This window comes from Pteropus alecto, unplaced genomic scaffold (genome assembly GCF_000325575.1).
Source record: "Pteropus alecto unplaced genomic scaffold, ASM32557v1 scaffold23, whole genome shotgun sequence".
Lineage (NCBI taxonomy): Eukaryota > Metazoa > Chordata > Mammalia > Chiroptera > Pteropodidae > Pteropus > Pteropus alecto.
Genome location: NW_006435837.1, coordinates 609,102 through 636,078, shown reverse-complemented (window position 1 = coordinate 636,078; position 26,977 = coordinate 609,102). Strand labels below are relative to the sequence as shown.

General features: G+C 40.7%; 1 protein-coding gene across 1 annotated transcript in view; it reads left to right on the top strand.

Annotated features, from left to right (window-relative positions):
- PTCHD1 (patched domain containing 1) overlaps positions 1–22,592 on the top strand; it is a 51,065-nt gene extending 28,473 nt beyond the window's left edge. Inside the window, exons 2-3 of the mRNA XM_006911610.2 lie at positions 8,647–9,307; positions 20,736–22,592. Coding sequence (XP_006911672.1) covers positions 8,647–9,307; positions 20,736–22,390 — 2,316 coding nt within the window. The 3' untranslated portion in view covers positions 22,391–22,592. The remainder of the gene's footprint in view (positions 1–8,646; positions 9,308–20,735) is intronic.
- The last annotated feature ends 4,385 nt before the right edge of the window (positions 22,593–26,977 follow it).

Here is a 26,977-nt window from a genome sequence, read left to right as displayed (position 1 = left end):
TCTTTCATGAACTATGTCAAGGACTCGTACTTATAAAGCTCATGGTCCATCATTGAGGAGTGCTGTTACCATGTCATTAGGTGGAACTTTTTCTTGTTTCTTCTTTCATCAGCCTTAATTTTTCATTGTTCTCAAGCTCAGTGCCCATTAGAAACTTAGGAAATCCATTGAAGTAAAGATAATTGCCAAAGAGCGCTTCTGATGGAGACATTTGTTCATAATTTGTAGATTTAACACTGTTATTAATTATTTACATTTTCAAATATTTCGGGGATGTGGGCTCTATGGCATTTCTCTTTCTTCCTTAAGCTGAAGCTGCTAAAAGTGTGAATTTGAGTTGGACGAAGGGGCTCATGCCCACAGTATCTGCAGTCTTATTTTTGCTTGTGGAAAAGGGAATGAGTAGATATGTGAGATCTTTCCTAGCCCAAAACTATTGTATTTTTTTCTAAAAGCCTATCATGGTACCACCAAATTGTCCTTTGGAAACCAAATTAAATTGTCTGCTATCCCCCTAGGGAGGCGCTAGTCCTGACAGGACTCGTGGAAAGGAGGAGGGGCTTGGATGGGGAAAGAACAGACCCTTACTGAAGGTCAGTTAGGTGAACCACATCAAATTGTCAGTACTGAAGCACTTCTTTTTACCTATACAAATGTCAATTTCATATGGTTTAACCCAATATTAAATGCCAGGCCAGATACCTTTTATATGTTATCACACTGGATCCTCATAATGACCCCATGATGTCAGGTTTGTCCCCATCTTACAGATAATTAAACTGAATTAAATTCCTAAAATCATTGTATTAGTTTGGGTTTCCCCAAAAGTTGACCCAGAGTCAAGGGCTCAATGCGGGTAGTATGTCTGGAAGACAACCCTAGGAAGCACTGGTAAGAGAATGGCAACGTGAGGGAAGTAAGTTATAGGGACATTGTCCAGCCAGTTACTCTGTGGGCAAATGGAACCTAATCCCTCTGGGGAACTCTGGGAAACAGTGAGGAACATAGGCCTCAGAGTCACCTCACCTTGGGGACAAGGGACATGGGTATTTATGCACAAACTGATTTTAGTCATCAGTCCAGGCCACTTAGGATTGAGATAGTAGGTTAATGCCCCAGTATTTCCACATTTGGCTACAAGATTTAGAGCAGAGAAGTGGCATGGTATATGTTTGCTGGCATGCACTATAGTCGTGAGGAGATTAGCGCAGAGCCCAGCTATGTCTGCTATAGTCCCATGACAAGAACTAACAGAGGCAAGGTTTGAACTTGTGGCATTCTGAACATATAACTCATGTCCTTCCCACTAAAGCACAGGATGTTGTCAAGTCCTGAGAAAGAGCAGGGGCTCCAGGAGAATCGGGCATCGATTCTAAGGTTCTATCTAGACAGCTGTAAGACACTAACCAAACGAGAAACCATCCCATGCTTCCCTACCCTATAACAACAGTTGTGTAGCCCTTTAGTTTACAAAACGCATGCACATCCACCTCCTCATTTGGCCCTCATCATGCCCCTGAAACAGACTAAAATCCATTCACTCACAAGATTATTATATTCATGTTTACTCCATAACTATCGAGTATATGTTCCAGAAACTATTCTATGTCATGCAGATATAGAAGGCCAGACACAGACACCAGCATGGTAAAACTCATATTCTAGTGGGGCAGCAGAATTAAGAAACAAAGAGACATATAATGTATGTATAATTGATGCCATGAAAAACATAAAACAAGCAAAGATGGTGGTGATGGTGAAGGCTGCTATTTTCTTAATTGGGGGGAGGGTCGGGGAAGATGATTACATTTGAACAGGGAAGTGAAGGAAGTGAGGATATCAGGAGGAAGGACATTCCAGACAGAATCAAGAGAAAGAAGGGCAGTGTGATTAGGGCACGGTGAGACAAGGGTCCAGAGAAGTCAGCAAGGGCAATGCACCATCTTGCTGGCTACAGTCAATCTTTAGGTTCTGGCTCTCAGTGCAATGGGGAACCATTAGAAGATTTAGAGCAGGAAGCGGCATGGTTTATGTTTTCAAAGGTTCGTTTCTATTTATCTCTAACTCGTGGTCAGCAAGCCCCAGAACTGATACTCAAATTGAAGTCTTCTGACTCCTGATGCAGTCCGTGTTCTTCCCACTCAGGTCCACAGTTATTCTCCAGACCTGGAAATCCTTGATAGTGTTTTTTATTCTGTTCCTTGCATAATTTTTTGTGGTTTTGTGACCAAATCTTAAAATAGCTATTACCTGTTCCCCAGGCATTTGGCACCTTGGGACACCTTTTTGCCTCTTGGCCAATCACCTCTAATATTCTCCCATTTCAGAGAGCATCCTGCCTTCATCATCCAGCAAAACTCATTGAGCAAGCTTGACCATGACAATCAAGTGTGGACAGCAGGATAAAAAAAAGTAACCACTCTAATCAGAAAGTTTAATTTTACATATTTCCAAGGGTCTTCAAGATATCAAGGAATTTTTTTTGTATTCAAGACCAAGAGAAATTTTCTCAAGACTATGAGGAAAAAGAGAGTATCGGACTTGTGGTTCATTGCACGCTTTCTCATCTAGACCAATGTGGAATCAGGCAAAAGTTCCTATGAGATACTGTAGTTGCCTTTTCCTTCATCATTACTATGTCTTGTTTCTAAAATTTCAGATTTATTTGCTTCAAATCCAAAGCTGTTTTTTCAGCCAAGGCTGTAAAGACACACGGCCTATTTGGGGAATTACAATGTGGCTCTCTGGGCTGTTTTTTAGTGTCAGCAGCCACAGAAAGAGGGTTACCCCCTGGTAAAGCAAGGAGAAAAAGACATATTCCACTCTCCCAGACCTGCACTGGCACTACAGAATTGACAGAGGTAACCATTTGTCTTTTGTCACCGCAACAGGTCAGCATGACACTAGGCACACATGTAGAGAGGAAGCGTGTAGATAGTCACTTGTTTGGCTATATCCACAGCTTAAATTTGGTGTCCTCTGAACATGTAATATTTCAAAGCCAGAATATTTCTGTTCACTTATTAAGGGATGACTAACTTGCTTTTGGCTGCACTACAAATGAATCACGGTAACAATTCCCAACTTGCAACTTCTGGCGTTCTGATGTAATGCATTTCTATTAAAAGAAGAGGAAAGAGAGTGGGTGAGAGTGAGATCATGCAAAGACAGAACATAACACCAAGGGAGCTAGCGTAATTGATGAACTTCAGAGACCAGATCCATTTACTTCAAAGTGTTTTCTTGTATCCTGGGTGAGGCTACCCTGCCAGTCAGTTTCTACGCATTTACAATTGTAGAATATAGACTCGGATCAAGACCCGGAATTTGGAGGGATTCGGTGAAGAAAATATTTCATTCGGGGGGTAAAAACCAAACATTCCTTGAAAGCATTTTTAAGCAATTTCGATTTAGTGTCGCTTTGAAGGTAATAATTGGGGCACATGATAGAAGATAGAAAGGCAAACTAACAACCTCCCTTTTTAAATTGTTTTAATAATGCAGCTTATCTGGGAGTGACAGAAGGAGGGGCAGGAAGGTGAGACGAGGAAGGGAAGGCAGCCTATAAAGGTAGTGTCATCAGACTGACTCCCCCTGGGGAACGGAGGAACCCTCACCTCCACTGAATCTCTCCTCACAGGTGAGGTTGTTGGGGGACAGCTTGAGGTGCTAATTACCCTGCCTGGCAGAGTGGTCTTCCTGCCTTCCTTCTCCCTCTTTTCAGCAACAAACAAAAAGAGCTGAAAGGTATTGGAAAAGATCCTCTGAACCCACAGGTATTTTTCCTATGTTAATCACCACTCAGAAGCAGACACTTCCTTCCTCCCAGATCCCTTCTGTACTCTCCTCTACAAGGTGCCCCTGCTGTCCTCTGAGAAGATCTGAGTGTGCCAAGGAGAGGCAGAGAGGAAATTAGACTCTGGCCCGTCGTGACCAGCAGCCCACACTGGCTTTGTCCCAGGCTCTGGCAGAAGGGGATTATAAGAGCCAGCGCCTCCCCAGAACGGGAAATCACTCAGAAGAGAATCTTTATTTTTTCCCAGTAAACCTATTTTCCCTACCCTGTGGTTTTCTTTCTGGGTTTCATCTACTATCAGATCTGTCACTGACCTAAAAAAAAAAAAGAACTTCAGTATGTTGTAAAAGCATATTTCAAGCAGCTATAATAAATCTCAGATTGATACTTATGAAGTTAACTTTCTAACACCTAGAATCTGACTGTATAGTTGGTGGGTGTCACTCAGCTCACAGTTATGTCATGTTAGAATCAAAAGGGTCTGTCCATAAGATTACTTAGACCAACTCCTGTTTTTCCTGAAAAATCTGAGACCTAAAGAAGTAGAGTAACATTCCAAGTATCTCTGACACTCCTACTTGAGCAGGAGAAGCCAGACTTGAAGCTAAAACTTCTTATTACTGGATTCCATTGTGCCCACGGCCTTTTTTCTTGATAAGCCTGTCTTTGAAAAGTTTTATTTGACAACTACAGAGGCTGGATAGAGAATAAGAAAAGTGAATAAGCTCAAAACCCATCCCCTTCATCACCTATTAACACTACCATGTAATACTGATGTCTAAAGATGAGGTTTGGTGGTTTGGATTATTTCTGGTCTCTCTTAATGGACTCCAGGCCCCAAATGTGGCCATCCCACAGCTCAGTCATATCCACAGTCAATCATTTGAACCAGGTGGGCTGACAATTATTCTTCCCCAAGTCTTCTTCATCCTCACTGAAGTTCTCAAGTTGGGCTAGTCGAGGGCTAAGCATCCCACAGGGGAGTAAAGCGTAATTTAGAATCCTGCATTTGCCCTTTGCTAATTAGGTCATCTTAGGTGAGTTGTTGACATTATCTAGGCCTCAATTGTTCCAGCTATAAAATAGGAATAATGATACAACCATTTCCACAGAGTCTTGTATTGAGTAAATTTTTAAAACTACAGAAAGTACTTAGCAGACTAGTTACTATTACTATCATCATTCTTAACCTAAAGGATGATAACAGCAAAGAAGCTAACAAGTTAAACAGTATGTTCAGAGCCTTAGTATGAATCTCAATGTAACATGTAGTTCTAGCCTCTTTGGCAGCAAACATAATATTAATAAAAATACTGTGATCAGGATTGACATTAGATAAGGTTTTACTAGTATCGAGCACTCAGAGTTGTCTGCTGTTAGGCCTTTCCCATTATTTTGGACATTGTATCTCTTATGTGATGTTCCATATGTGAGTGTGAGCACCCTTAACTCAAGGAAATTATCCTATTATTAACAACACAGTAGATTTGATGATTATTTCTTGAATATGTGTTGAGTGAATAATCCAAAATCTATACACAGTTATAGAAACATGGATTATATGTTGATTGACATGACAGAGTGAGACTATATTATGGGTTAGGACTATTACTTTGGGCCATTTTCTTTTACGAGAAGAGAGTCTCTTACCTAGCCCAAGAATAAGCTTGTGTGGATTGAGGGTGTCCATTTTGTGGACTGAGGTATCTTGGTCACCATTTCACTATCATAGTTCAACGTTTTCCTATCCTTCATTCTCCCTTCTACCTTCAAGAGCAAAGAGTAATTTAAAGGCAAAGATGAAGTCACTGTAAGCTAACTTATCATTTTTACCTTCCTTTTCCTTTCCAGTGCAGAAATTAAAAGTAAGTATAAAGGGAAAAAAATCATAATTGATCTCTGGCTTCCTTTTCCCCTGTGAACATATCTAAGAACACCTACTAATGTCTCTACCATCCTGAGTGGGGCTCCTTTAGGAAAGTAAATCGGGGTATTCTAAATCCCTTGCAGGTATATGTCCAGGTAGCATGTGCAGTGTGTGTCTGCCCATGGCTATGTGGACAGCCAAGAATAAATTGTGTGTGTACTTGATGTGTAGTCATAAGAACCAAAGATCAGAACTGAGTCATTTCAGAACTCACAGAAGGGAATCTCGATTCTCCTTCCCCATGCCTCTTGTTATCCTCTCACCCCTTATCCCACAGTAGAATCCCACAGACTCCCACTGCCGGGTGGGTGGCCTCAGCCAATACTCTCTCTCTGGATGCTTTGTCACTCAGCATCTCCATGCCACTCAGAAGCAAAAGTGACACATGTTCTACCCACCTCTCCATCGGAAATTCAAAGCAGCCTCGTCTCACAGCAACTTTGGTACTAAGAGTTAAGAAACCTTCTGTCTCAAACTTCAGCAAGGTTCTCATTTTCCAAGTCTTCCTCCAATGATCTGGTAGTACAGGGGTTAATATAGTGTCTGCTTTCTTTGGTCAGTAGTCCCAGGAGTCATAGCAGTAGATCTGCAGAGCTGGCAGATCACTAGATAGCAGGGCATGGTCATCTTAGAGAATGGATGGACAATATCCCCTTGTTATAATTGGGTTCGGCCTTGTGGCTTAACACCATCTTATTTGGCAATCTTTTTCTCTTGACATATTTAGTAATCACTCTAAGGGAGATTTATTAGACTATTAATGAGAGCAAACAATGTACTAAATATTACACATATGCATACTTTCAATACCACTCCTTTTCTAAATCTTTCCCCAAAGTCTTTCTTTTAACTCTTTAGCAAAACTCTTTGTCTTTAAATGCCTCTTAGTTCTTCTCCAGAATAACCTTTTATATTTTAGAATGTTTTTGTAGTTAGGAGTTCTTTTAATCAAAATTCACTGGGCCATGCTCAGAGAAGAATAGATGAGAAAACACTCTCACAGTTTAAAACACTGAAGATATTTTGCTCATCATTAATCTCAAAGCATCAAAACAAAAAATTTAGCATATGGTTAGAGTTTAGTGAAAATAGTCTCCTAGGAATCTCTAGGAGATGAGAGAGAGAGAAAGAGAGAGAGAGAGAGAGAGAGGAGAATATGAATGAGAGTGAAAATGAATATCAAGGAAAGAAGTCAAAATATTTCAGCCAAACATAATACAATGGATTGTTTCTTGAACCTGAGGGTTGGTGCCCATGAGGAGATAGGAGGGAGGGCCACTGAGAACTAGGATTAACAACTCATGCTAACTAAAGGACCTTGATAGCTGGTACCCCTCGGACATTTTCGAAAGGTATAATAAGTATCCCACCCACCCTGGCACATGCACGGTAAAATATCTTAGCAAAAAATCCGTCTAGAGCAGATTTAAGAGAAAATATATCTGGGTCATGGAGATGCTCAGAAGGTTATGAGTTATAATAGCATAACCACAGTATGGCAACTCAGGATATTAAGCTTTATTTCCTTTACCTGTGAAATGTTCTTCTTCATTCATCAGATATGCAATATGGCTCTCTCTACTCTTAGGACACCCCACTCAGTGCTAGGCACCGTCCTAGATGCACTCATTTACTTAACACTCAACTACATGTCTACCGTTGGCCTCATTTTAAAGACTGGCCACAATTCACAGAGAGAAGGCCTTATTTTCTCACCTTAGACTGTAAATTACACATATTCCTACATATCTGAACTTGAGCACTTGTGATTTTTTTAGGGGTGGGGCAGTGAAAGCATAAATTCAGGAATTAGTTGCTAGCAAGAACCTTCATTCAGCTGCTAGTATTGCCAACCTAGAGGTATATGGTCAGGAGCCAGGAGCACAGGTCCTGGAGCCATACTGCCTGGTATAGCCCAGCTCTCTCTTACTATGTGTGTGACCTTGGGCAAGTGACTTGGCTTCTCTGTGTCTCAGCCTCCTTGTCTGTAAAATGAGGCTAGTACTTGTACTTCATAGTTTTTCTGTAATGATTAAATGAATTAATCTGTATAAAGGGCCTAGAACTGTGCTTAGCACATTGTAGGGGCTGTTAAATGAGTGCTCGCATTCCCATGTGCACTTCGATCGCAGGCATAGATACAGGCATGGCAAATTTGACTGAGGGTGAGGTATATAGAGTAAGTTCCATTGTGCTCCCTTAGAATGATCCCTATGTATCCCAGCCAGGCTCTTGCAGTTATAGCTCCCTTCCCATAAAAGCAGACAAGGAAAGTCAGAGAGTACAAGGGCCCTCAAGGTGAATATCTTGTCTTTTATGGCACAGAGTGATTGAATTGGATGGGGAAATCATTTAGCTGCCCTACAAATCGGCAGCAAGAGATGGGTCGGCTGAGGACCTCTGCACTTAGAACTGCACCTCAGTTCACTTTTTACATTACATTTTCAAGAGGGAAACTGAACGATGGACCTATATAAGATTTTCAGACATTTATAGACCAATTGAGTCTCAAATAAAGAACACAACTTGTAGAAATAATGCGGGTACTTTAACCCAGCACTTCTCAAACTTTAGCTATATCAGAATCGTCTGGAGGGCTTGTGAAAACATTACCAGGCCCCACCCCAGAGAGTCTGATTTACCAGGTCTGAAGTGGAGCTTAAGAATTCTCATTTCTGACAAGTTCCCAAGTTGAACTGATGCTGCTGGTCCAGGGACCACACCTTGAGGACTACTAGTCAAATGTGTGTTACTATTTGTGATGTAAGGTTATAACATTTCATTTGAACGCTTTAGAATAGAGATGGCATGAGTGATTCTCTCCCCCCGCCCCCCAAATAGATATTTGAATCCACAGAGCTAATGTCACTTATTAATGTCTTATTTTTGGTAATAAACACTGACTTTCATTTTTTCCCCATAGTTGCATGCTGCTGTGACCAGGATCCAGGTTCCAAGGCCTGGTTTCAATTACACATTTGCTCACATATGTATCCTGAATAACGATAAGACTTGCATCGTGGACGACATAGTGCATGTTCTGGAGGAGCTAAAGAATGCTCGGGCCACCAACCGGACCAATTTTGCTATCACGTACCCGATCACTCACTTAAAGGATGGGAGGGCAGTGTACAATGGGCATCAGCTTGGAGGTGTCACCGTGCACAGCAAGGACCGGGTGAAATCTGCAGAGGCCGTCCAGCTCACCTACTACCTACAGTCAATCAACAGTCTCAACGACATGGTGGCCGAGAGGTGGGAATCCAGCTTCTGCGACACTGTCCGACTTTTCCAGAAATCTAACAGTAAAGTCAAAATGTACCCTTATACGTCCTCGTCACTGAGGGAAGATTTCCAGAAGACCAGCCGTGTATCGGAACGCTACCTGGTCACCAGCCTGATCCTGGTGGTCACTATGGCCATCCTCTGCTGCTCTATGCAGGACTGCGTCCGCAGCAAGCCCTGGTTAGGCCTGCTCGGGTTGGTGACCATAAGCCTGGCCACTCTCACTGCGGCTGGGATCATCAATCTTACTGGTGGGAAGTACAATTCCACCTTCCTGGGAGTCCCTTTCGTCATGCTAGGTAATTACTGCCCTTCATTTTTCTGTTTCCTCCTGTTAGTGGTGGTAACTGGGTTCCTAAGAGGTAAGGAGTAGCCATCTAACAATTTTGTTTCATTTATAGTGTCTTCTTTTTGCCCAAAAGTCATGGGCCCAATACTGTAAAGTACTGATGGTCAATAAGTAGCAACCATATCTGGTAAATGTGCCAGAAGTCCAAAGTCCTGGGTTCCAGCCCTGGTTCTCCATTAAGTAGCCATGTGGTATTTAGCAGATAAACTTCTCTGTGTCCCAGTATCTTAGGTTGGGCGTCCCCAGAAGCAAACCTTGACACAAAGATTGAGATACAAGTAACTTATTTGGAGGTAAGCCCAGGAAGCCTAAGTGTGGGGTTCAGGTCATGAGACAGGGAAGAAAGATAGCTCAGAACATGTTAACGGGCAGGTTACTGCTATGGGCACCTGTGGCTCAATCCCACTGGCGACCTTTGAGAGATCGTGGCGAACACTCCTCAGAGAGGTCCTCCTTCAAGAGTGAGGAAGCTTGAAGCCAGACTGTGTACCTGGAAGTCCTGTGTATGATTCGGTGAGGGCTCTCCCCAGGGTCGTTAAATACCCCAGCACTTTCTAGGGAGGACTGAGCACATTCCTGCAGCTGGAGAAATCCCTCAAGTCACCATGTTGGTTGTCAGAAACCTTCCGTGAGCTCCAGAATGGTGAATGGGAGGGCACATGGGTTGGGCACTGACAGTGTCTGCTACCTTCAATTTCCCCACCCTATGGATAGAGTGGATATGAACATCGCACAAAAGGACATAATAAATGTACAAGAACTTTGAAAGCAACAAGTGAGACGTAAATAGGAAGGTAACTTTTTTCCTGTACTTGCTATGAACTCAGGAGAATGTTTCAAAATGGTGGTGTGAGAGTCCCGCCATATTCTCTCAAGGGGGCTGCATGAATTTCCTGATAGAGATCATGCTCAAAACAAAGCCACAGCGGTCACAGTATAACTTCAGTTATTCTGCCCGTCGGTATTGAAGATGGCATGCCCAGCAAACCTGATGGCAGGGTTCTTGCAGGCCAAGGATTCAGATGTTTAGCTTTCCCCCTTTTCTGTGGCAACGTCTCATCAATTCCTTTAGCAAAATTAAAATGTCATTTAGACTCAGATACTGACATAACAAATGAAGGGGCACTTTTCGTTGACTGAGAAATAACTATTGCTGAGTTCATTAGTACGCCTTATGCCCACCCTATTTGGGGGGAGTAGAAAAGAAAAGAATTTACTTGGGACATCTCAGCTGCATTATGGTTAAATGATAACCAGGGCTGGCAGGGCTGCCAGGCCCCAGAATTGCATGCTGCCTTTGGTACTCTGTGGCCTGCAGGAATTTAGACCTAGGCAATAAACATATACTAATAGCTTTTGTGAAAAAGTGGGGCACTCACTGTGCAGAGACTGAGCGAGCTCCGAATTTACCAGGTCAGTTTACTCATCGCTGCAGAATGCAACAGAAAGAGACTGCTGCATTTTCTCCTGACTTCAATCTGTTAAGAAGGCAATATAACTTGCCTCTTTAAAATAACTCCAAGACTAGTGGGTAGATTGTGGAATACAAGGCGGTTCCTTGAAGAGTGAGTAAGGACTGGGTATTAGTAGCTTCTTCAGAGGCTTGAGTCAAGATTTAAATTAACATGTTTTTTTTTTTCATGATTAGTCACAGGCTTGGGTTTTTTTTAGCTTTTCATCTTAAAAATACAGTGTTTTTTGTTGTGATTGTTTTTTGGGGGGGGAGGGTGCAAGATAGACAGGAATAAAAAGGGGTGGGGAACTGAAGGGAAACAGTAAGGTTCTTAAGGTGAGGAAAAAAGAATGTCGCAGCTAGAAAAAGGACTACCGTTCTCGGTTTTATGACGCTGTAGGTAGTAACCAGTGAACTCAAAGTATGATACAATATTTGAAGCTCCCGAAAAACTAACTGCACTAAGTAAAATAAATTATAATATTTAGAGCTTTTTAATATTAATTTTTAAATATAAAATCGTAATATTCAAAACTTCTTAAAATTAATTTCACTAAAAATCAGTTTCACTAAGTAAAATAAAATGAAATATTCATAACATCTCTAAGTTAATTTTATTAAGTAAAATAAGTTACAATATTAAAAATTTCTTAAAACTTATTTTTATACTTTTTAGAGAAGTTTGAAATATTATAAGCAAAAGTGAACACAAAAAGAAATACACCAGATAGTACTGGTGCAGGGGATGATGCAAGAGATGGGAAGATGCTATTAACAGGAGAGCATGTTTAAAAAAAAAATCCAGAAATAGTAGTGCCACAACTCTGTAGAGACTGAGTATCACAGAACTTTACGTCAGAGTTCAATTCAGAAAAATCTGGCATTTGTGATAAAAGAGGCCATGAGCTGCAGGTACCCAATACTCTCTTGTTTGCAATTTGTGAGGAATGTTACAGGCATTGATTTGATGGCAGTTTTCCCTGCTGACAGCCAGTATGCAACCTTTCTGTACATTTTCAGTCCAAAGAGATTTCAAATTACTTAGTCACAACAAGAAAGGAAGCTACGCATTTTAGTAGCTAAGGCCCATTTGCAATAAATACTTTGCACCATGTAATGGCTGCTTAATATGCTCATAAAGCCAACAGTGCCTGGATTTAGGATGGTTGTTACCCTTCTGTATTTCTCAGATAAAGTCTTCGCTCTCAGAGTTTGATTGTAAAATAAAATGTAAGCAAGAGCATAATTGTAAATGTTGCATTCAGGGCCAATGTTTAATTCTGGTTTTTTGATGACCAGTCCTACAATGCTAATAAATATTTCAAATGACCAAGAAGAATTACAGTGCTAAAGGTTTTGCACTATGAGTCAATAAACCGTTTGTCCAGTTTTTAAATATATCTGTAACACAAAATGGCTATGCTTAAACGAAGCAGATTTAATCAAAATTTCTTGGTTTTCTATGTTCTATAAATATAATATCAAATAAAATTTAAAAAATCTATGGCCTCATTTAGAAGGAAAAATACCTTAGAAAAAGTCTCTAATACAGACATTCCTTAGCTGGCAATTGGTCTATAATGTGATAAACATTACAGATTTTAAATTCAACAAACTAAACATTCTCAGTGTGTTGCCGGTCACATAAGGCCAGATCCAACCAAATGCCAAAATGGCAGTAGATTTAGAATGGAAAATTTTAAAACCACGTGTGTCAAACAGTATTACCCTGACAAAATTCCAGGATAGAAAAGAATTTGGATAAACTCTGAAACTTCGCCATAATGGGATGTGACTGTGTGTTTCTAGCCAAGATGATACGTGACATCTCTGGCAATAAGAATATATCCTACACAGATGAATCATTTTGGCAATGATGTAAGCACAGATACATCATGATTTAGAATGTTTTTAATCAGTGTCCTGCATATTAGACCATCTCATTTCTGCCAAAACCCCTGTCCATATGAGTCAGATCAGTTTATTTAGAGCTGAAATCTTTAAAGGTCTACAGTATTATAAATGCTCATTGACATTTTTTAGTTAGTATAACTTGGAAGAGTTTATTTCATCCATACCCCTTATGCATAAAGTAATATCTTTATTTCCAAACTATACTGACATCAGGTATTCAGATATTTGAATTGCCTTTTGTAAACATATGGCAGTCATCATTTTAATCTGCTATGAAATTTCCTTTAAAGGATGAGGATTTACACCATTGTCCTACAGTTGGGTATGATTTAAGAAATTGGCATAGGTTTTGTACGTGCAAACTCTCCTTACAGGCTTATATTTCCACAGCTTTGCTGATCAGACATAAATCAGGAAAGGAATGGAATGTTGGAGAATATAGAAGGGAACAGAAGGAAGGTTTTCCTTCCTCCTTCGTCTGGAAGGTTTGTTGCTTCATGTATATTCTGACCAGCTAAAAAGGGAGAACTGAAGTTGTAGTGACAGTTTGGCTATTACTTTATATGTGGTAATCTAGTTTATAAAGGTTGTTTTACATTTATCAAGATCCAAGCATCATGGAGATTGGAGAGAAAAAAATATTCTTCTAAAGAAATATTCTTCAAACCCTTTCAAATGTTTGGGATTTTGAGAAGGTCAGATGCCAGATCCAGAATGCTCTCTTCCTTCAGAATTATCCAGCCAGGCCCTCATATTCAAGGATAGGAAAGGAAGAAAGGATGTGATTAAGTGCTAGGAGGAAAATAATAGCAGGGATGTTTGGCTTCTTTCAGGTATATATGTTCTGAGATTATCTGTACTTAGCAGAAACCAGAAGATCAGGTTCAGTTCTCCAAGAATTTGTTCTTATTTGATACCACCTGGAATATGATGCAGTATATGGAGCTCTCAGGCTTATAAAGGGGTAAAAGTTCTTGTGCAAGAAATGTAGTTCTAACTGAGAAATTGGAACTCAGTTATTTTTGCTCTAAACTTAAGCAAACCTGAAAGTATCTGGTGTATTTCTAAAGTCATGAGAAATATGGGGAAAAAATCATCCAGATAATAATAAAGTTCAAACCATTAGAAATTGCCAATATTCAACCATTTTTGACCTACAAAACCGGTACCAATATCTGATCATTTTGAACTACAAAAGAGGTAATTTCTTATGGTTCAACCTAATACATCATTGTAGAAGTCCGCTGTTTGCAACAATATGCCAATCTACATGACGGAGTAGAAGTATATTCGAATGCTGTGAAAATATTCTGTTTAGTTATAAATCATTAATAGGTTCAATATATTCTAGAAAAAAACTGGTTTATAGGCATTTTGTTGTTCTCATTTTTGTTTATATCTGATTTAAAATAAGAGAATAATTCCGTTCAATATTTTCAGAGGTTTTTTTTTTTTTTTCCTGAAAATCTTATTTGTAATGGTCTATGATCGTTGTGGGATTAATTTACCAGGAGATTGTGTAATCTAGTTTTGTGGATAGTTCTCAGCCTTTTATTCATATGTTCCACCAATCGTATTACATACAGTAAGGAGTGGGTGAGGAAAAATAGGTTTGGAGAGATGGAACGAAGCATGTTTTATTGTTTTATTCTTAACCATAAAGAAGACAAGAACAGGACTGGAGGCTCAGGTCCAGGAAGGCAGAGGTCAGTTAGGAAGAGGAATGCAAGAGCGCCTCCTCTTTGACCCAGGTCTCCTGGATATACTCTGGGTGGTCTAGCCACCTAGTTTAAGGAATGAGGGAGTGGCAGATTCCACAAAGGCCAGGCAACAAGAGGCAAAATCAGGACACTGAGCTGGTAAAATTAAACCAGGAGAAACACCTAGTTTGGTGTTATATTTGGACTGGTGTCTCAGAAAGTCACTGCTGGGGCTGGGCAGTCTTGACCAGATGGGTCTACTGGAGTTCACAAGTTGATGCATAGCCAGTGTCAAGGAAACCCGGCATTTCACCTAGGCTACTGCACCAGCCAAGAACCAGAATATGGACGGAACCCAAGAGAGGGATTCTAGCACCTTCTCCGCATTGATTTGTGTAGCAGCACTAGCATTTCTTTTCCTCACCAGTAAAATAAATTTCACATCAGCCTGCTATTCATCATGTTGGAGTGTGTGTGTATGTGTAAGTAAGCTGGGTGCATAATATATATATCACATTAGCTATATTATATATCATATGCAATATGATATATTATACAATAAGTTCATGTTGTAATGTTATATGCATTTTATGTTTATTAACATGTATATATTGTTTGAATGTTTGAATATAAATACTATTTATACATTATATAGTATATATTCACACATTTTATATGTAAATATACAAAATATGTTTGAATAGGATATGCCTATATACATATATTTATATATTACATATATCTTCTATATGCAAAAGTATTACACAATGACCATAGCATATATTATGGGCCACATTTGTACACATCAATTTTATATAATACATACACACACACACACAGTATCTAAAATACCTTATCTTTAAACAAGGAAGAACTATTGGCAAATTTATTTCTTGGACTCTTATTTGTAGTTCTCTAGTGAAAAAAAAATCGTTTCTCAGATTAAAACCCAGTGCTATGATTAGAATTACCAGAATGAGACAAATCTCTGGTAGAAAGAATAAAATGTGTATATTCACCCTGATATGAACATCCGTCTTAACTTAAGCAGAGTACACCTTTACTCTCACTCTTAACTGTGAGACAAAACAGGCTATGATAAACCAAACATTTCGGCATAGCAAGTAAATGTTTATAACTGGTAAAGTGTAAATGTAACCCAATTAATGAACTTCCCCCTGAAAATAGATGTTACTCAATACAGACATATATACACTTCAAATTTCTTCTCAAAAAAAAAACCCCATAAATTTATATGGATGTCAAAGAAAAGCATTTTATAAATGTGAGCTACTTAGTAAAGCTCATCTAAGAATAAATCTGTTTTAAGCAGATTTTGCTCATGCATTCATTATACTCTATGGATTTTCTAAAAGGATGTAGCAATTTTATATCCACATATGAAATTTGGCACTGCCCAGGCTTCATCGTCTCCTGATATTAAATGGGTTCACATTAAAACTGAAAGATCATCCGTCAGCAAGCCATCCCATTTCACCTCCTCATCTTCTCAGCTATTCCTTACTTTGAGGAACTCAGGATGAAGAAATCCTGCTGGTGGGGAAGGATTAAAATGTGAGAAGTACCCAAAGCACCTCTGTGCTGTGGCTGTGTATGCTGGAGAAGGCAGGAGAATCTGGGCCTGAAGAAAAATCTGTCTCACAAAATCCAGATGTACAAAGTAGATCAGTTTGCCTATGACTGTTCATTGGCAGAAAAATTAACGCATCACCCAGACAGCCTCTGATAATAAAACTATTACATACATTTAAAATATGATTTACTTTATGAACAACTTTCCGGAGGTATATCTACTGGGTAAACTTAGGTTAACTCTCAACTATTTGTTAGTGGATTCCTATGTTAGTAGATTATAAACAACCCTGAAGGCTTTGGTCATGCCTCAGGAAAGGGTCTGGATGAGAGTGAGATTTAATCTGTGAATGTTCCTGAGGCTCACCCTAAGTGACTGGAGGATTAGGCAGTTGAAATTTTTCCACCATTAGTGTTATTTCTCATCTGTGCAGCTTTTTCTCTTCATTGGCTCCAAAGCCTCAAAGTTAACTGCACATAAAGATATACAATTCTTTGGAAAAGAAGACAAATTATTAGCTTAAATCCTTTAGTATTTGATTTTACTAGATGACGGTCTCAAAGTCTACTGCTAATAAAATTTAAATTGCACTCCTGATACAAATTGTGTCTGAACATTGGTGAAGAGCTCTACTGTCCTTATCCCAGGGCCTGGCTAAAAGCCTGCGTTGCCTCAAAGCATTCACTTGTGAATAATTAGAACTTGGACCTGTGTGTGTGTGTGTTGACACATACTGATAGGCATGTAACTATACAGACATGCAATGAATCAAAATAGAAACAAACATCTTGAATGTGTTTTTAAAAGACAAGTGAATACTTTAAAAGCTTCTTTATCTTCAGAGTTTTATAGAAATCAGTATGTGTTGTTTAACAGTTCCCTTTGGCAACTGTTCAGCCTTAAACACTATGACGGGAAGAGAGAGAACAGCCTGGGATACTGGTCAGTTCCTGGCATGCTCACTGTGATAGAGTCTTTTACTTCCAGGTCTCGAGCTGTGGACCTGCCCCTGCGACGATAAGCCCTGGTTCCCATTACCGCCACAGGGTCTCTGGTCACCGAGGGCTTAATGTTTGGAACTCACTGTTTAGGTAGTTCCCCGCATGAGCACTGCTACCAGGGAGTCCTCGTGAACAGGCTTAGACCGCTGGAGATGGAAATGGTCCCTTGCCAAAGTGATGCTCTGTGCCAATGACATGGGCCCCTTGGTTAGATTTAATAGGGAAGCTTATAGAGGTCTGACTTCATAGAGAAAATTTACTAATGAATGCAAAACAGACAGCAATACTTTTGATTTTAAAGCGCCTTTTAAACATGGGGGCGACAACATCCAAACCTCTGAAAAGTATCTTCGATCCACATGCAGTATCTGTTTGCCTACATCTGCAATGTTTGGCCTCAGAGTCCTGCTTGCTGGACCCCAGTCCCAAAGTCAAGAGAGCAATGGATGATGGTGATGCTAAAGAAGGGAAGCAACTGGCAAGAGAGGAAAGTGGAGAGGAACAGAACCTACTTAAATCTTTCTTCCCTGCCTTTCCTTGATTTCCACTGGCCCACTTTCTGAAGTGGCTATAAAAGACAAGGCTGGCTGGAGGAAAAAGCGTAAAAGAGTTTGTCCCTGTGAGACCCACCTGCTTATGATTTCCAATTCACTACCTCCTCATTTCTACTCTCTGTGCCGTTCCCTAGACCTAAGGGAAGCTGCTCTGAGGACACGTGTCCCAGAGGGGTTTACATTTAAAAGAACATCCTTGAAAGTCAAAATCAAAGGGAATTCAGCTATAAATATGGGCAGAGCAGGCATCCCACGGCGCAGGGCATTCCTCATATCCTAAGGCTCTTGGAATATGTCTCCCCTTGAGTCCAGACAAGGAAACAGGGGCCCTACAGTTCAGCTTTCCTTTAGGATATTAGACCGACCTCTTCGACATAAATACCCAGGTGTGGATCAGCTACAGGGGCAGCTAGGCACTCTGGGCTGTTAATCCCTGGGAGGCACCTGTAGCTATGTTGGCATTCATTCCTCCCTTAACTGAGCCTCCGGAAGGAGAACCAGTTATGGTGTAGGCAGTTGTCCCTGAAGTCCAAAGAGCTCTTTGAAGACACTGAACAACTCCAATTTGGAGTTTAGGATAGAGGCATTTGTTATTGAGGTGTGGCTTGAGAAACAACAACCTAGGCCTATCAGGATTGGTGTGTGGGGGGGGGAGGTGGCCTTTGGAGGCAAGCAATGACGAACAACAAATGCTGAGTGATCAGCAGAACAGATTCTGTCTCAGGGCCTCCTCTTCTACCCTCTGCGAGTGTCTGCACACACACCCCTGTAACAAGAGGAACAAAGGAAAGGCATAGTTTCCAAAATCCCCTAAGAATAAAATCAGAATTTTCTCTGGAACGGCCCCCCAAACCAAGAGCGTATGTGAAAAGTGCCAGGACACAATAAAAATGATCAAACTATAGGACGAGGCATTTAAAATACAGTAACAGAACTCAAGAAACAGGCAAACAGCTTTTCTTGACTTTGATTATTTTCATTCTGGACCCTCAAGCCTCACTCGTTTCACCTAATAGCTCTGTTAAATCAAATTCCTTTTCTCAATTAGCTTCTAAGATTATTCAACAGCAAGGTAAGAAATGGATTCTTATTGTATTTTCCAACAAGAGTCAGGGTCAGATAATGTCATCATAAAACATTACACCGATTGAAAAAAAAAGGACTGCAAAACAGATTGATTTTAAATTCTGTTATATGACTAATTCTAAATACTGCTTTTTTTTTTTACCATATTTAATGATTCAGTACTAAAGCCCTATTTTGAAATTTTTGTTTCTAACAAATACCGTAAGACATTCCATTTGCCATTTTCAGTGAAACTCTAAATTGTGTTTTGCATATCAGAACTTATTCTACATGGCTCCAGATGCAATGGTCCATATTGTTTCCCCAGGGTACAGATGCCTCAGGAATATTAATCCTCCTTTTGCCATCATTGTCAAGGGATCAGTTACTTTTAACCAAAGGTCAATTGGGCCTTCCCGAAAACACAGCGGAAACAGATTTAATAGTTTTCCCTCTTGAGACTATATGTTAACTACCTAAAACTCAATTAACAACAGGATGCCAGTCAACGAGGATGCTTTTTATTGCATGTCTGGGGAGTTCAGGTGCCTCCAATTTAATGGGGCGGGGGGGCACAGTGCTAGTTATCAAATTGACAGCCTTGACCTGACCTCTAAAAATGGCTGGAAAACGATGCCCAGTAAATTAAGATAAGTGCCAAATCCCTCTGAGGAAACAGGCCTATATATTAACTATAAAATGGGCATTCAGGTCTGAGGCCGAAATTTCACAATAAGGATATAAATACCAGCCTGGACACGAGGGCAGACGTGCACTCAGTTATTGTATACACAAGATAACAGTGACTCACTTCACTCAGCAATACGCTTGGCTGGAGATTTTAAATTCCTTTTTAAAAACAAGACTATTGTACCACAGGGTAAAGATTTTATTATTCTCAATAATGGGATTGAATAAGGCCAAGGCATAGAAGCAGAAAATTAGATCTGCTCATCCCAGTGCCAAGACAGGGGCTATTGAAAGCCACAGTGGGTCACTTTGGTGGGCTTTCCAATGTTGCAATGGCACTGGAAACCCAGGGAGGTCTATCGGAAAGTATCTGGCTCCAACCAGGAAAGGTGAGAGAAGTCCAGGTAGATCTGGTCTCAGGCAGTAGAATGGAGTCAAAAAATGTACTGTACCTCTGCCATTCCAGTGCTACTGGAATGCTAACCCAGGAGGCAAAGGCACTAGTTGAAAGAGGTTACTGACCTGGCTCTCTCCCTCAGAGGCCATTGCCAAATAGTGAAGAGAAGCTAGCAGAGTCACCACCTGCTTGATACGTCATCTCCGATCAACCAAACTTGGTCAAACAGATCCCTGAAGACAAAATCCAAGCCATAAACCTTCAACCTGAATTTTAATTTTTATCAACTGCAGGGAGAGTTCATTTGAATCTTGTTCCTTCTTTCATTTTTCCTATTCCCTCAAACTTGTTCCTACTTATTTTGCTTCAGTCTGTTTCTCAGATTTATCGCTTCCTGCACTGATACTTAGGGAAGAAAAAAAGAGGCTGTGATTTAGGTTCCTGTCAAGGCTCAAATTAAATACAGTGTCTCTTTCTCCCTGAAGCCCTCCACTTGGCCTGGCTTAAATGAGGTGATGAGACGTAACTCAGAACCCTCTGCCCACTGCCTTCCTCTGAGCTGACCTCCAGCCAGACTTGTGGGGATGACAGGAAAAAAAATGATGAGTGGCCAGGCATCTTTTCTGGAGTTTTCTACCAACCAAGATACTCTGCAAACTGCACCAATGACTCTAAATTATTGATGTATATAATCCCCAAGAGACATAGGCACAAGTCTACTCAGCTTTCTATAGGCAAAAGTCCACCCAGCTTTCTTCAGCCAGAAGAGAGTATGAAGATCTTAGCTCTTCTAGCTGCCCTTTCACTATCCATTAACATTTCCGAGTCACCGAAAAAACATGGGCCTCTCCCTCCACAGGAGAAATCATTGGCGTTTACCTGTCACCTGTCAGCACTAGGGCTGGTTATATTTCCCTTGACCCAGTAAGTTTCTCCTGACCAAGTTGATTCCTCTCTCTAAAGAGATTAGTCTTTTAAACTTTCCATCTGGTCTTTTTCTGCCCCCTCAGGTCATGGATTATATGGGACTTTTGAAATGTTATCCTCCTGGAGGAAAACTAGAGAAGACCAACATGTTAAAGAGAGAACTGCAGCAGTCTATGCAGACTCCATGCTCTCCTTTTCTCTCACCACTGCCATGTACCTGGTCACCTTTGGCATAGGGGCCAGCCCTTTCACGAACATTGAGGCAGCCAGGATTTTCTGCTGCAATTCCTGTATTGCAATCTTCTTCAACTACCTCTATGTACTCTCGTTTTACGGTTCCAGCCTGGTATTCACTGGCTACATAGAAAACAATTACCAGCATAGTATCTTCTGTAGAAAAGTCCCAAAGCCCGAGGCATTGCAGGAGAAGCCGGCATGGTACAGGTTTCTCCTGACAGCCAGATTCAGCGAGGACACAACTGACGGTGAGGAAGCGAACACTTACGAGAGTCACCTATTGGTATGTTTCCTCAAACGCTATTACTGTGACTGGATAACCAACACCTATGTCAAGCCTTTTGTAGTCCTCTTTTACCTTATTTATATTTCCTTTGCCTTAATGGGCTATCTGCAGGTCAGTGAAGGGTCAGACCTTAGTAACATCGTAGCAACTGCGACACAAACCATTGAGTACACTACTGCCCAGCAAAAGTACTTTAGCAACTACAGTCCGGTGATTGGGTTTTACATATATGAGTCCATAGAATACTGGAACACTAGTGTCCAAGAAGACGTGCTAGAATACACTAAGGGGTTTGTGCGGATATCCTGGTTTGAGAGCTATCTAAATTACCTTCGGAAACTCAATGTGTCCACTGGCTTGCCTAAGAAAAATTTCACAGACATGTTGAGGAATTCCTTTCTGAAAGCCCCTCAATTTTCGCATTTTCAAGAGGACATCATATTCTCTAAAAAGTACAATGATGAGGTCGATGTAGTGGCCTCCAGAATGTTTTTGGTGGCCAAGACCATGGAAACGAACAGAGAAGAACTCTATGATCTCCTGGAGACCCTGAGGAGACTTTCTGTCACCTCCAAGGTGAAGTTTATTGTCTTCAACCCATCCTTCGTGTACATGGATCGATATGCCTCCTCTCTGGGAGCCCCGCTGCACAACTCCTGCATCAGTGCTTTGTTCCTGCTCTTCTTCTCAGCATTCCTGGTGGCAGATTCTCTGATTAATGTCTGGCTCACTCTAACGGTTGTGTCCGTGGAGTTTGGAGTTATAGGTTTCATGACATTGTGGAAAGTAGAACTAGACTGCATTTCTGTGCTATGCTTAATTTATGGAATTAACTACACAATTGACAATTGTGCTCCACTGTTATCCACATTTGTTCTGGGCAAGGACTTCACAAGAACTAAATGGGTAAAAAATGCCCTGGAAGTGCACGGGGTAGCTATTTTACAGAGTTACCTCTGCTATATTGTTGGTCTGATTCCTCTCGCAGCTGTGCCTTCAAATCTGACCTGTACACTGTTCAGGTGCTTGTTTTTAATAGCATTTGTCACCTTCTTTCACTGCTTTGCCATTTTACCTGTGATACTGACTTTCCTGCCACCCTCTAAGAAAAAAAGGAAAGAGAAGAAAAATCCTGAAAACCGGGAGGAAATTGAGTGTGTAGAAATGGTGGATATTGACAGTACCCGAGTGGTTGACCAAATTACAACAGTGTGATAGTGTCTGCTTGTTACATTTTCACCCTAGGTCTTATTAAGAGCAAAGAGATTATGTTAGTGAAACAAATTTCAAGTTTTTCTTTCTTTTTAAAGGATAAGAAACAGGCATTGCCAAAAAAGTAAAGGACAAGGGGGGGAAATGGGCATTGCATATTTTCAGTCTTTAAAACAAAATGTTATCAGAACTTACTTACACACACACACACACACACACACACACACACACACACACCCTAGGAGTTTTCCAGTCTCTTAAACTAAGATCAGATAGAAAAAAGCCTATTAGCAAGCGGAATCCTATTTTATTCACACTGCAGATGTTGCTGGTATTGTGACAAAAACCTACTGATTGAAAGGTCAGCTGCCAAGGCAGAAATAGCTTTAAGAATTGTTCAAACAATAAGGCTTCCATAACTTCTGCAGAGTAGTAGCTCTAGGCAGGGGCTCATCTAGATCCCCAACACTCCAAGGAGATGCTTGTCAATGTTCTGCCTGGTAAAAGCAAGCGAGAACCTCAGAAGCAGACACATGGTGGAGTAGCCATCACCCATGGACTGAAATCAAGTCACCCCTAAATTGACCCAGGTGAAGCGTTTTTATTGTCTAGAATGAATTTATCATATAGCCTCATCAAAACAGTTTTAACATGTATATGGTTTGGTTAATATACCTTTAAACCAATGACAGCTTCAGCAATGCTGTGATTCTATTTTGGAATATCTTGTTGCTTGTCACCAAATGGATCTGCTTTATTAGTTACAGCTCTTGGCAGGAGGCTCTGAGTATTGAAATTCGCAGAGCCAAACCCAAATACCTGGCATGATGGAGGAAAAGCAGGTGTCTACTTGAACCCAGAGACAGTGTTTCCATTTTAACAAAAAAAAAATGGCCAACTGGTACAGCTGTTTGTGGTTTGGCCCTACGTGCATTTTTTGCATGGATGCCCAGAAACAAAATCTGCCCATGCCTAGCTAAAGAAGGAGAAACGAACACTAAAATGGTTATTTGCCGTAGCTTCCAACTTGTAGTGCCAGTCTGCCTTCACTATGAGACATGCCTGCTCAGAGACACAGAGGAGAAAAGAAAGTTCTTTGGTGGGCAAAGTCCTTTCATAAAAATGAGATACAGGGCTGAAAGGGAAATAGATGGAATGGGTGGAAGACGTAATCACCAACACAAATCTGTCAATGATGATGATCAAACTTTCCCGCTAAGCTGGCTGCACTTCTGTCTTCCTGGTCCCCCCCCCTACACACACACACACACACACACACACACACACACACACACACACACCCTTCCTTGGTGACCCTCTACTTCACTGCATGGCCCTTCTGCACGTCAACGAGCCTTGATGTTTATACTGTTGACTTGCAGTACTGCAGGATCTAAACAAATGGTTTGATCTGAAGAGGCTGTGTATGTTGTCCCAGACCCCTGCATTTCTTTAAGTCTATAGAAATGAAGCTAAAGCTGGTCACATTTGAGGCAAATGTCTACAGTAATTTTCTCTTTTAGAGATGTAGCTTATTTAGACATCTATAGTAGTAAGCGTTTCCCAAAAGCACCTTCCCTTTCTGAACCTTAGCGGATGTACTGTGCAACTTCCCCATCCTCCGCAGAGGAGGAAACCGAGACCTAGGAGAATAAAAGCGACTCACCTAGGGTCACACCACTAGAGGGTTTCCATCATTTTAGCATGCCTAAGACAGGGCAGGCCAATTTTAGATTTTTCTCATAAGAGGGCTATTACTCCCTTCAAAGTACATTACCAAGGAAGGAACATAGGACTTTATTGGCCAAAAGGCAGACTTTTTTTTAATGTCTGAGTAATTGTTTGGGATTTAGGTTTGCCATTGTCTTTCCAAACAGCAAACGTGCCCAAATGATTCAGATGTAACCACACCAAGTGCAAACCTGTGCTTTCTATTTCATGTACTGTTGTTCACACAGTTCTAAACACATGTGCAGGGGATCATAGCTAGTGCATTACACACTTGTTCAATCTCTCCTGCAGACACACTACGTGATCATACTAACGTGTTATGCACTCAACTAGAAGATAATGAGCTTTAATCTAAGAACATGTACAGTCCTCGAAAAAGGGCAAGTTCGCATAATAGACCTGCGATCAATTCTCTCTCCAGGGGGCCTACAACTAGGCTATTATTTATAAAACATAGCTGAAGAGGGGATTGGTTTTATTCTTAAATCATATGTTGCTAAATCATTTTCTGAACAGTGTGTTCTAAATCAGCCATTGATTTAGTGTCGGCCACGTGGAGCACCTCGGGTTAAAGGGACTCCACAAAACTGATATGACATGCACACCAATTAAATGGATTTTGTTGAGGATTTAATCATTCAACTTGGTCAACCAGAATGACTTACTGTGGAACTTTGTTTTATGACAGATAGTTTTCCAACTTGATTGAGTCTCTGTATTCCTTGGGATATTGTATTTTTAAATGAAGGGCATTTTCAACCTTGTCAACTTCTCTTTTCAACACTTGAAATCAAGGCTTATGGAATTCTGACTGTGGAATGATTTTTTTTACTGGGGGATTCTGCATGCCAAGAATTATTACTTATTATTTATTGTTAGATCATTATTTATTTGTTAATTAATTATTATTGCTCTGACAGCATTGGTTTAGCCCGTTTAGCCCCACCATAGAGAAGACACTTTAGAAGTAACTCAGAATCACCTCCCTATAAAATTTGTCTTTACTTCATGAAGTTTTACTTTTCAACTGCTATACACAGGGAAGGAATGATCCTAGCAAACACTTGCAAAAGTTTTATTTTTCAATTAATTCCAAGCAAGACATTAATGTTCACTTTACCAAAGAAACTTTTGGGCTGGTTTTGAGTTGGTACTTGTTCTTTGTTTACCAAAGAAAATATTCCATTCATCAAAAACATTTCTCCTGGTCAATTTTAAAACAAAAACTGTGATACCTGGGCTTTCTTGGCCATTCATAAGGGGGCGGAAAAGCCTGGATAAGGGTGGTATTCTCTCACTGAATGAAACTCAGCAAGAAACTTGGGGTTTGCAAGAAAGAAAATGATACTTGAAATGGGGCATTGTTGTTTAGTCCTACAGCAATGGTCCAACAAGCAGCATAAGGGCTCCTCAGGCTAAAAGGAGTACATTTGTTCCACGCACACACATATACACAAATAAGACAAACCCTCATGAAACTCCCTCTCTACTGTTCCAGCTCATAAGTTTTGGTTTGGTTTGGTCTGGTTTGGGGTTTGGGGGTTTTTGGCTTTTATTTTGCTATGGTTTGGTTTGTAGTGTTCGTGTTTGCTTCTTTTGCTCCTGCCTTTCAATTTTCAGTCAAAGGTGAGAGAATTTGAAGCCATCCTCCATGGCTAGTTATTTATGCAATATACTGCTCTAAACAAGGCCTTTGATTATATTAACTAACCACCACCCAAACTGTTCTAAGTGGTTTTCTGGGACCATAACACCCCTTTCCTCCAGCCCCAGCAGTGGAGTTTGGCTGTGTCTATCACAAGAAAAGGTGGGCTGGGCAACCGCCTTGGGGATGTGACATGAGGCGGAGCCTTTTGGACACAAATGGTATCCTCCTCATAATGGCTTTACTCCTTCGGATACTATTAAAGTAGCCCTGCAGCTTGTGCTAGTGTTTGACCTCTGAATCTATGCTTTCTCATCTGTGAAATTGGGATAATAACAGTAACTATCTTTGAATTCAGCAAATACTTACTGAGTGCCTAATATCATGCAGATACTATTCTAGAGACTGGGGGCAACAGTGAACAAATCAGATAAAAAAATATGTGTCCTTGGAGAGCTTACACTTGAGTGACATTGCAGATTTACTGTAAAGATTAAATGTGATGACGTTTGGAAAGCACTTGTAGCAAAGCCTGGCGTAGAAAAGGAACTCAAGACACTATTATTTGTAATTTGTCTGTCTCACCCGAGGGCTCATGATATACAGCTATAGAGTAAATTTTTGCAGATTTGGGCCCAGGATTAGGGCTATATATAAATGACTGGGCAATAAGTTGTTCCAGTCATTTTAGGACATTCAAAATTTGGTGAGATCACCACTTAGAAGAGTGATCGTAAAGGGGGCACAAGCCCTGGATGTTGAAGTTGGATCACAATCCTTGAAAGAATGGGATACAGGCACTTGGAGATAGGAGCTGGGAGGGGAAGGCACTTACTACTTAATTACTATGCCTGGCTTGTCCAAAGACATTTGAACGTTCCTTATGGGTAATTTGCTTTTAAGTTCCTGTTTTTTAAAAGCATAGTAAAGCTGCAACACAACAGAAAGTACCGAATTAGTAATGCTAGAATCTCTGGCAAAGAACTGAGAATGCCTTCAGCTAGCACATTGCAGAGTTGTTCCTCCCCATGGTGGTTAAAATTGTTTATTTCTGTGTCATGCCAGTCCAGAAGGAAGCAGAGGAAAGTGAATGAACTAAAATCCGTTCACCTGAATAGGTAGTGTCACAATGTCCTCCCCAGCCAGCCTCTCACATGCCCCCCTTCTGCCCAGGTGATCTGTGTGAAGTCCTCTTTGACATCTTTGAGGATGCC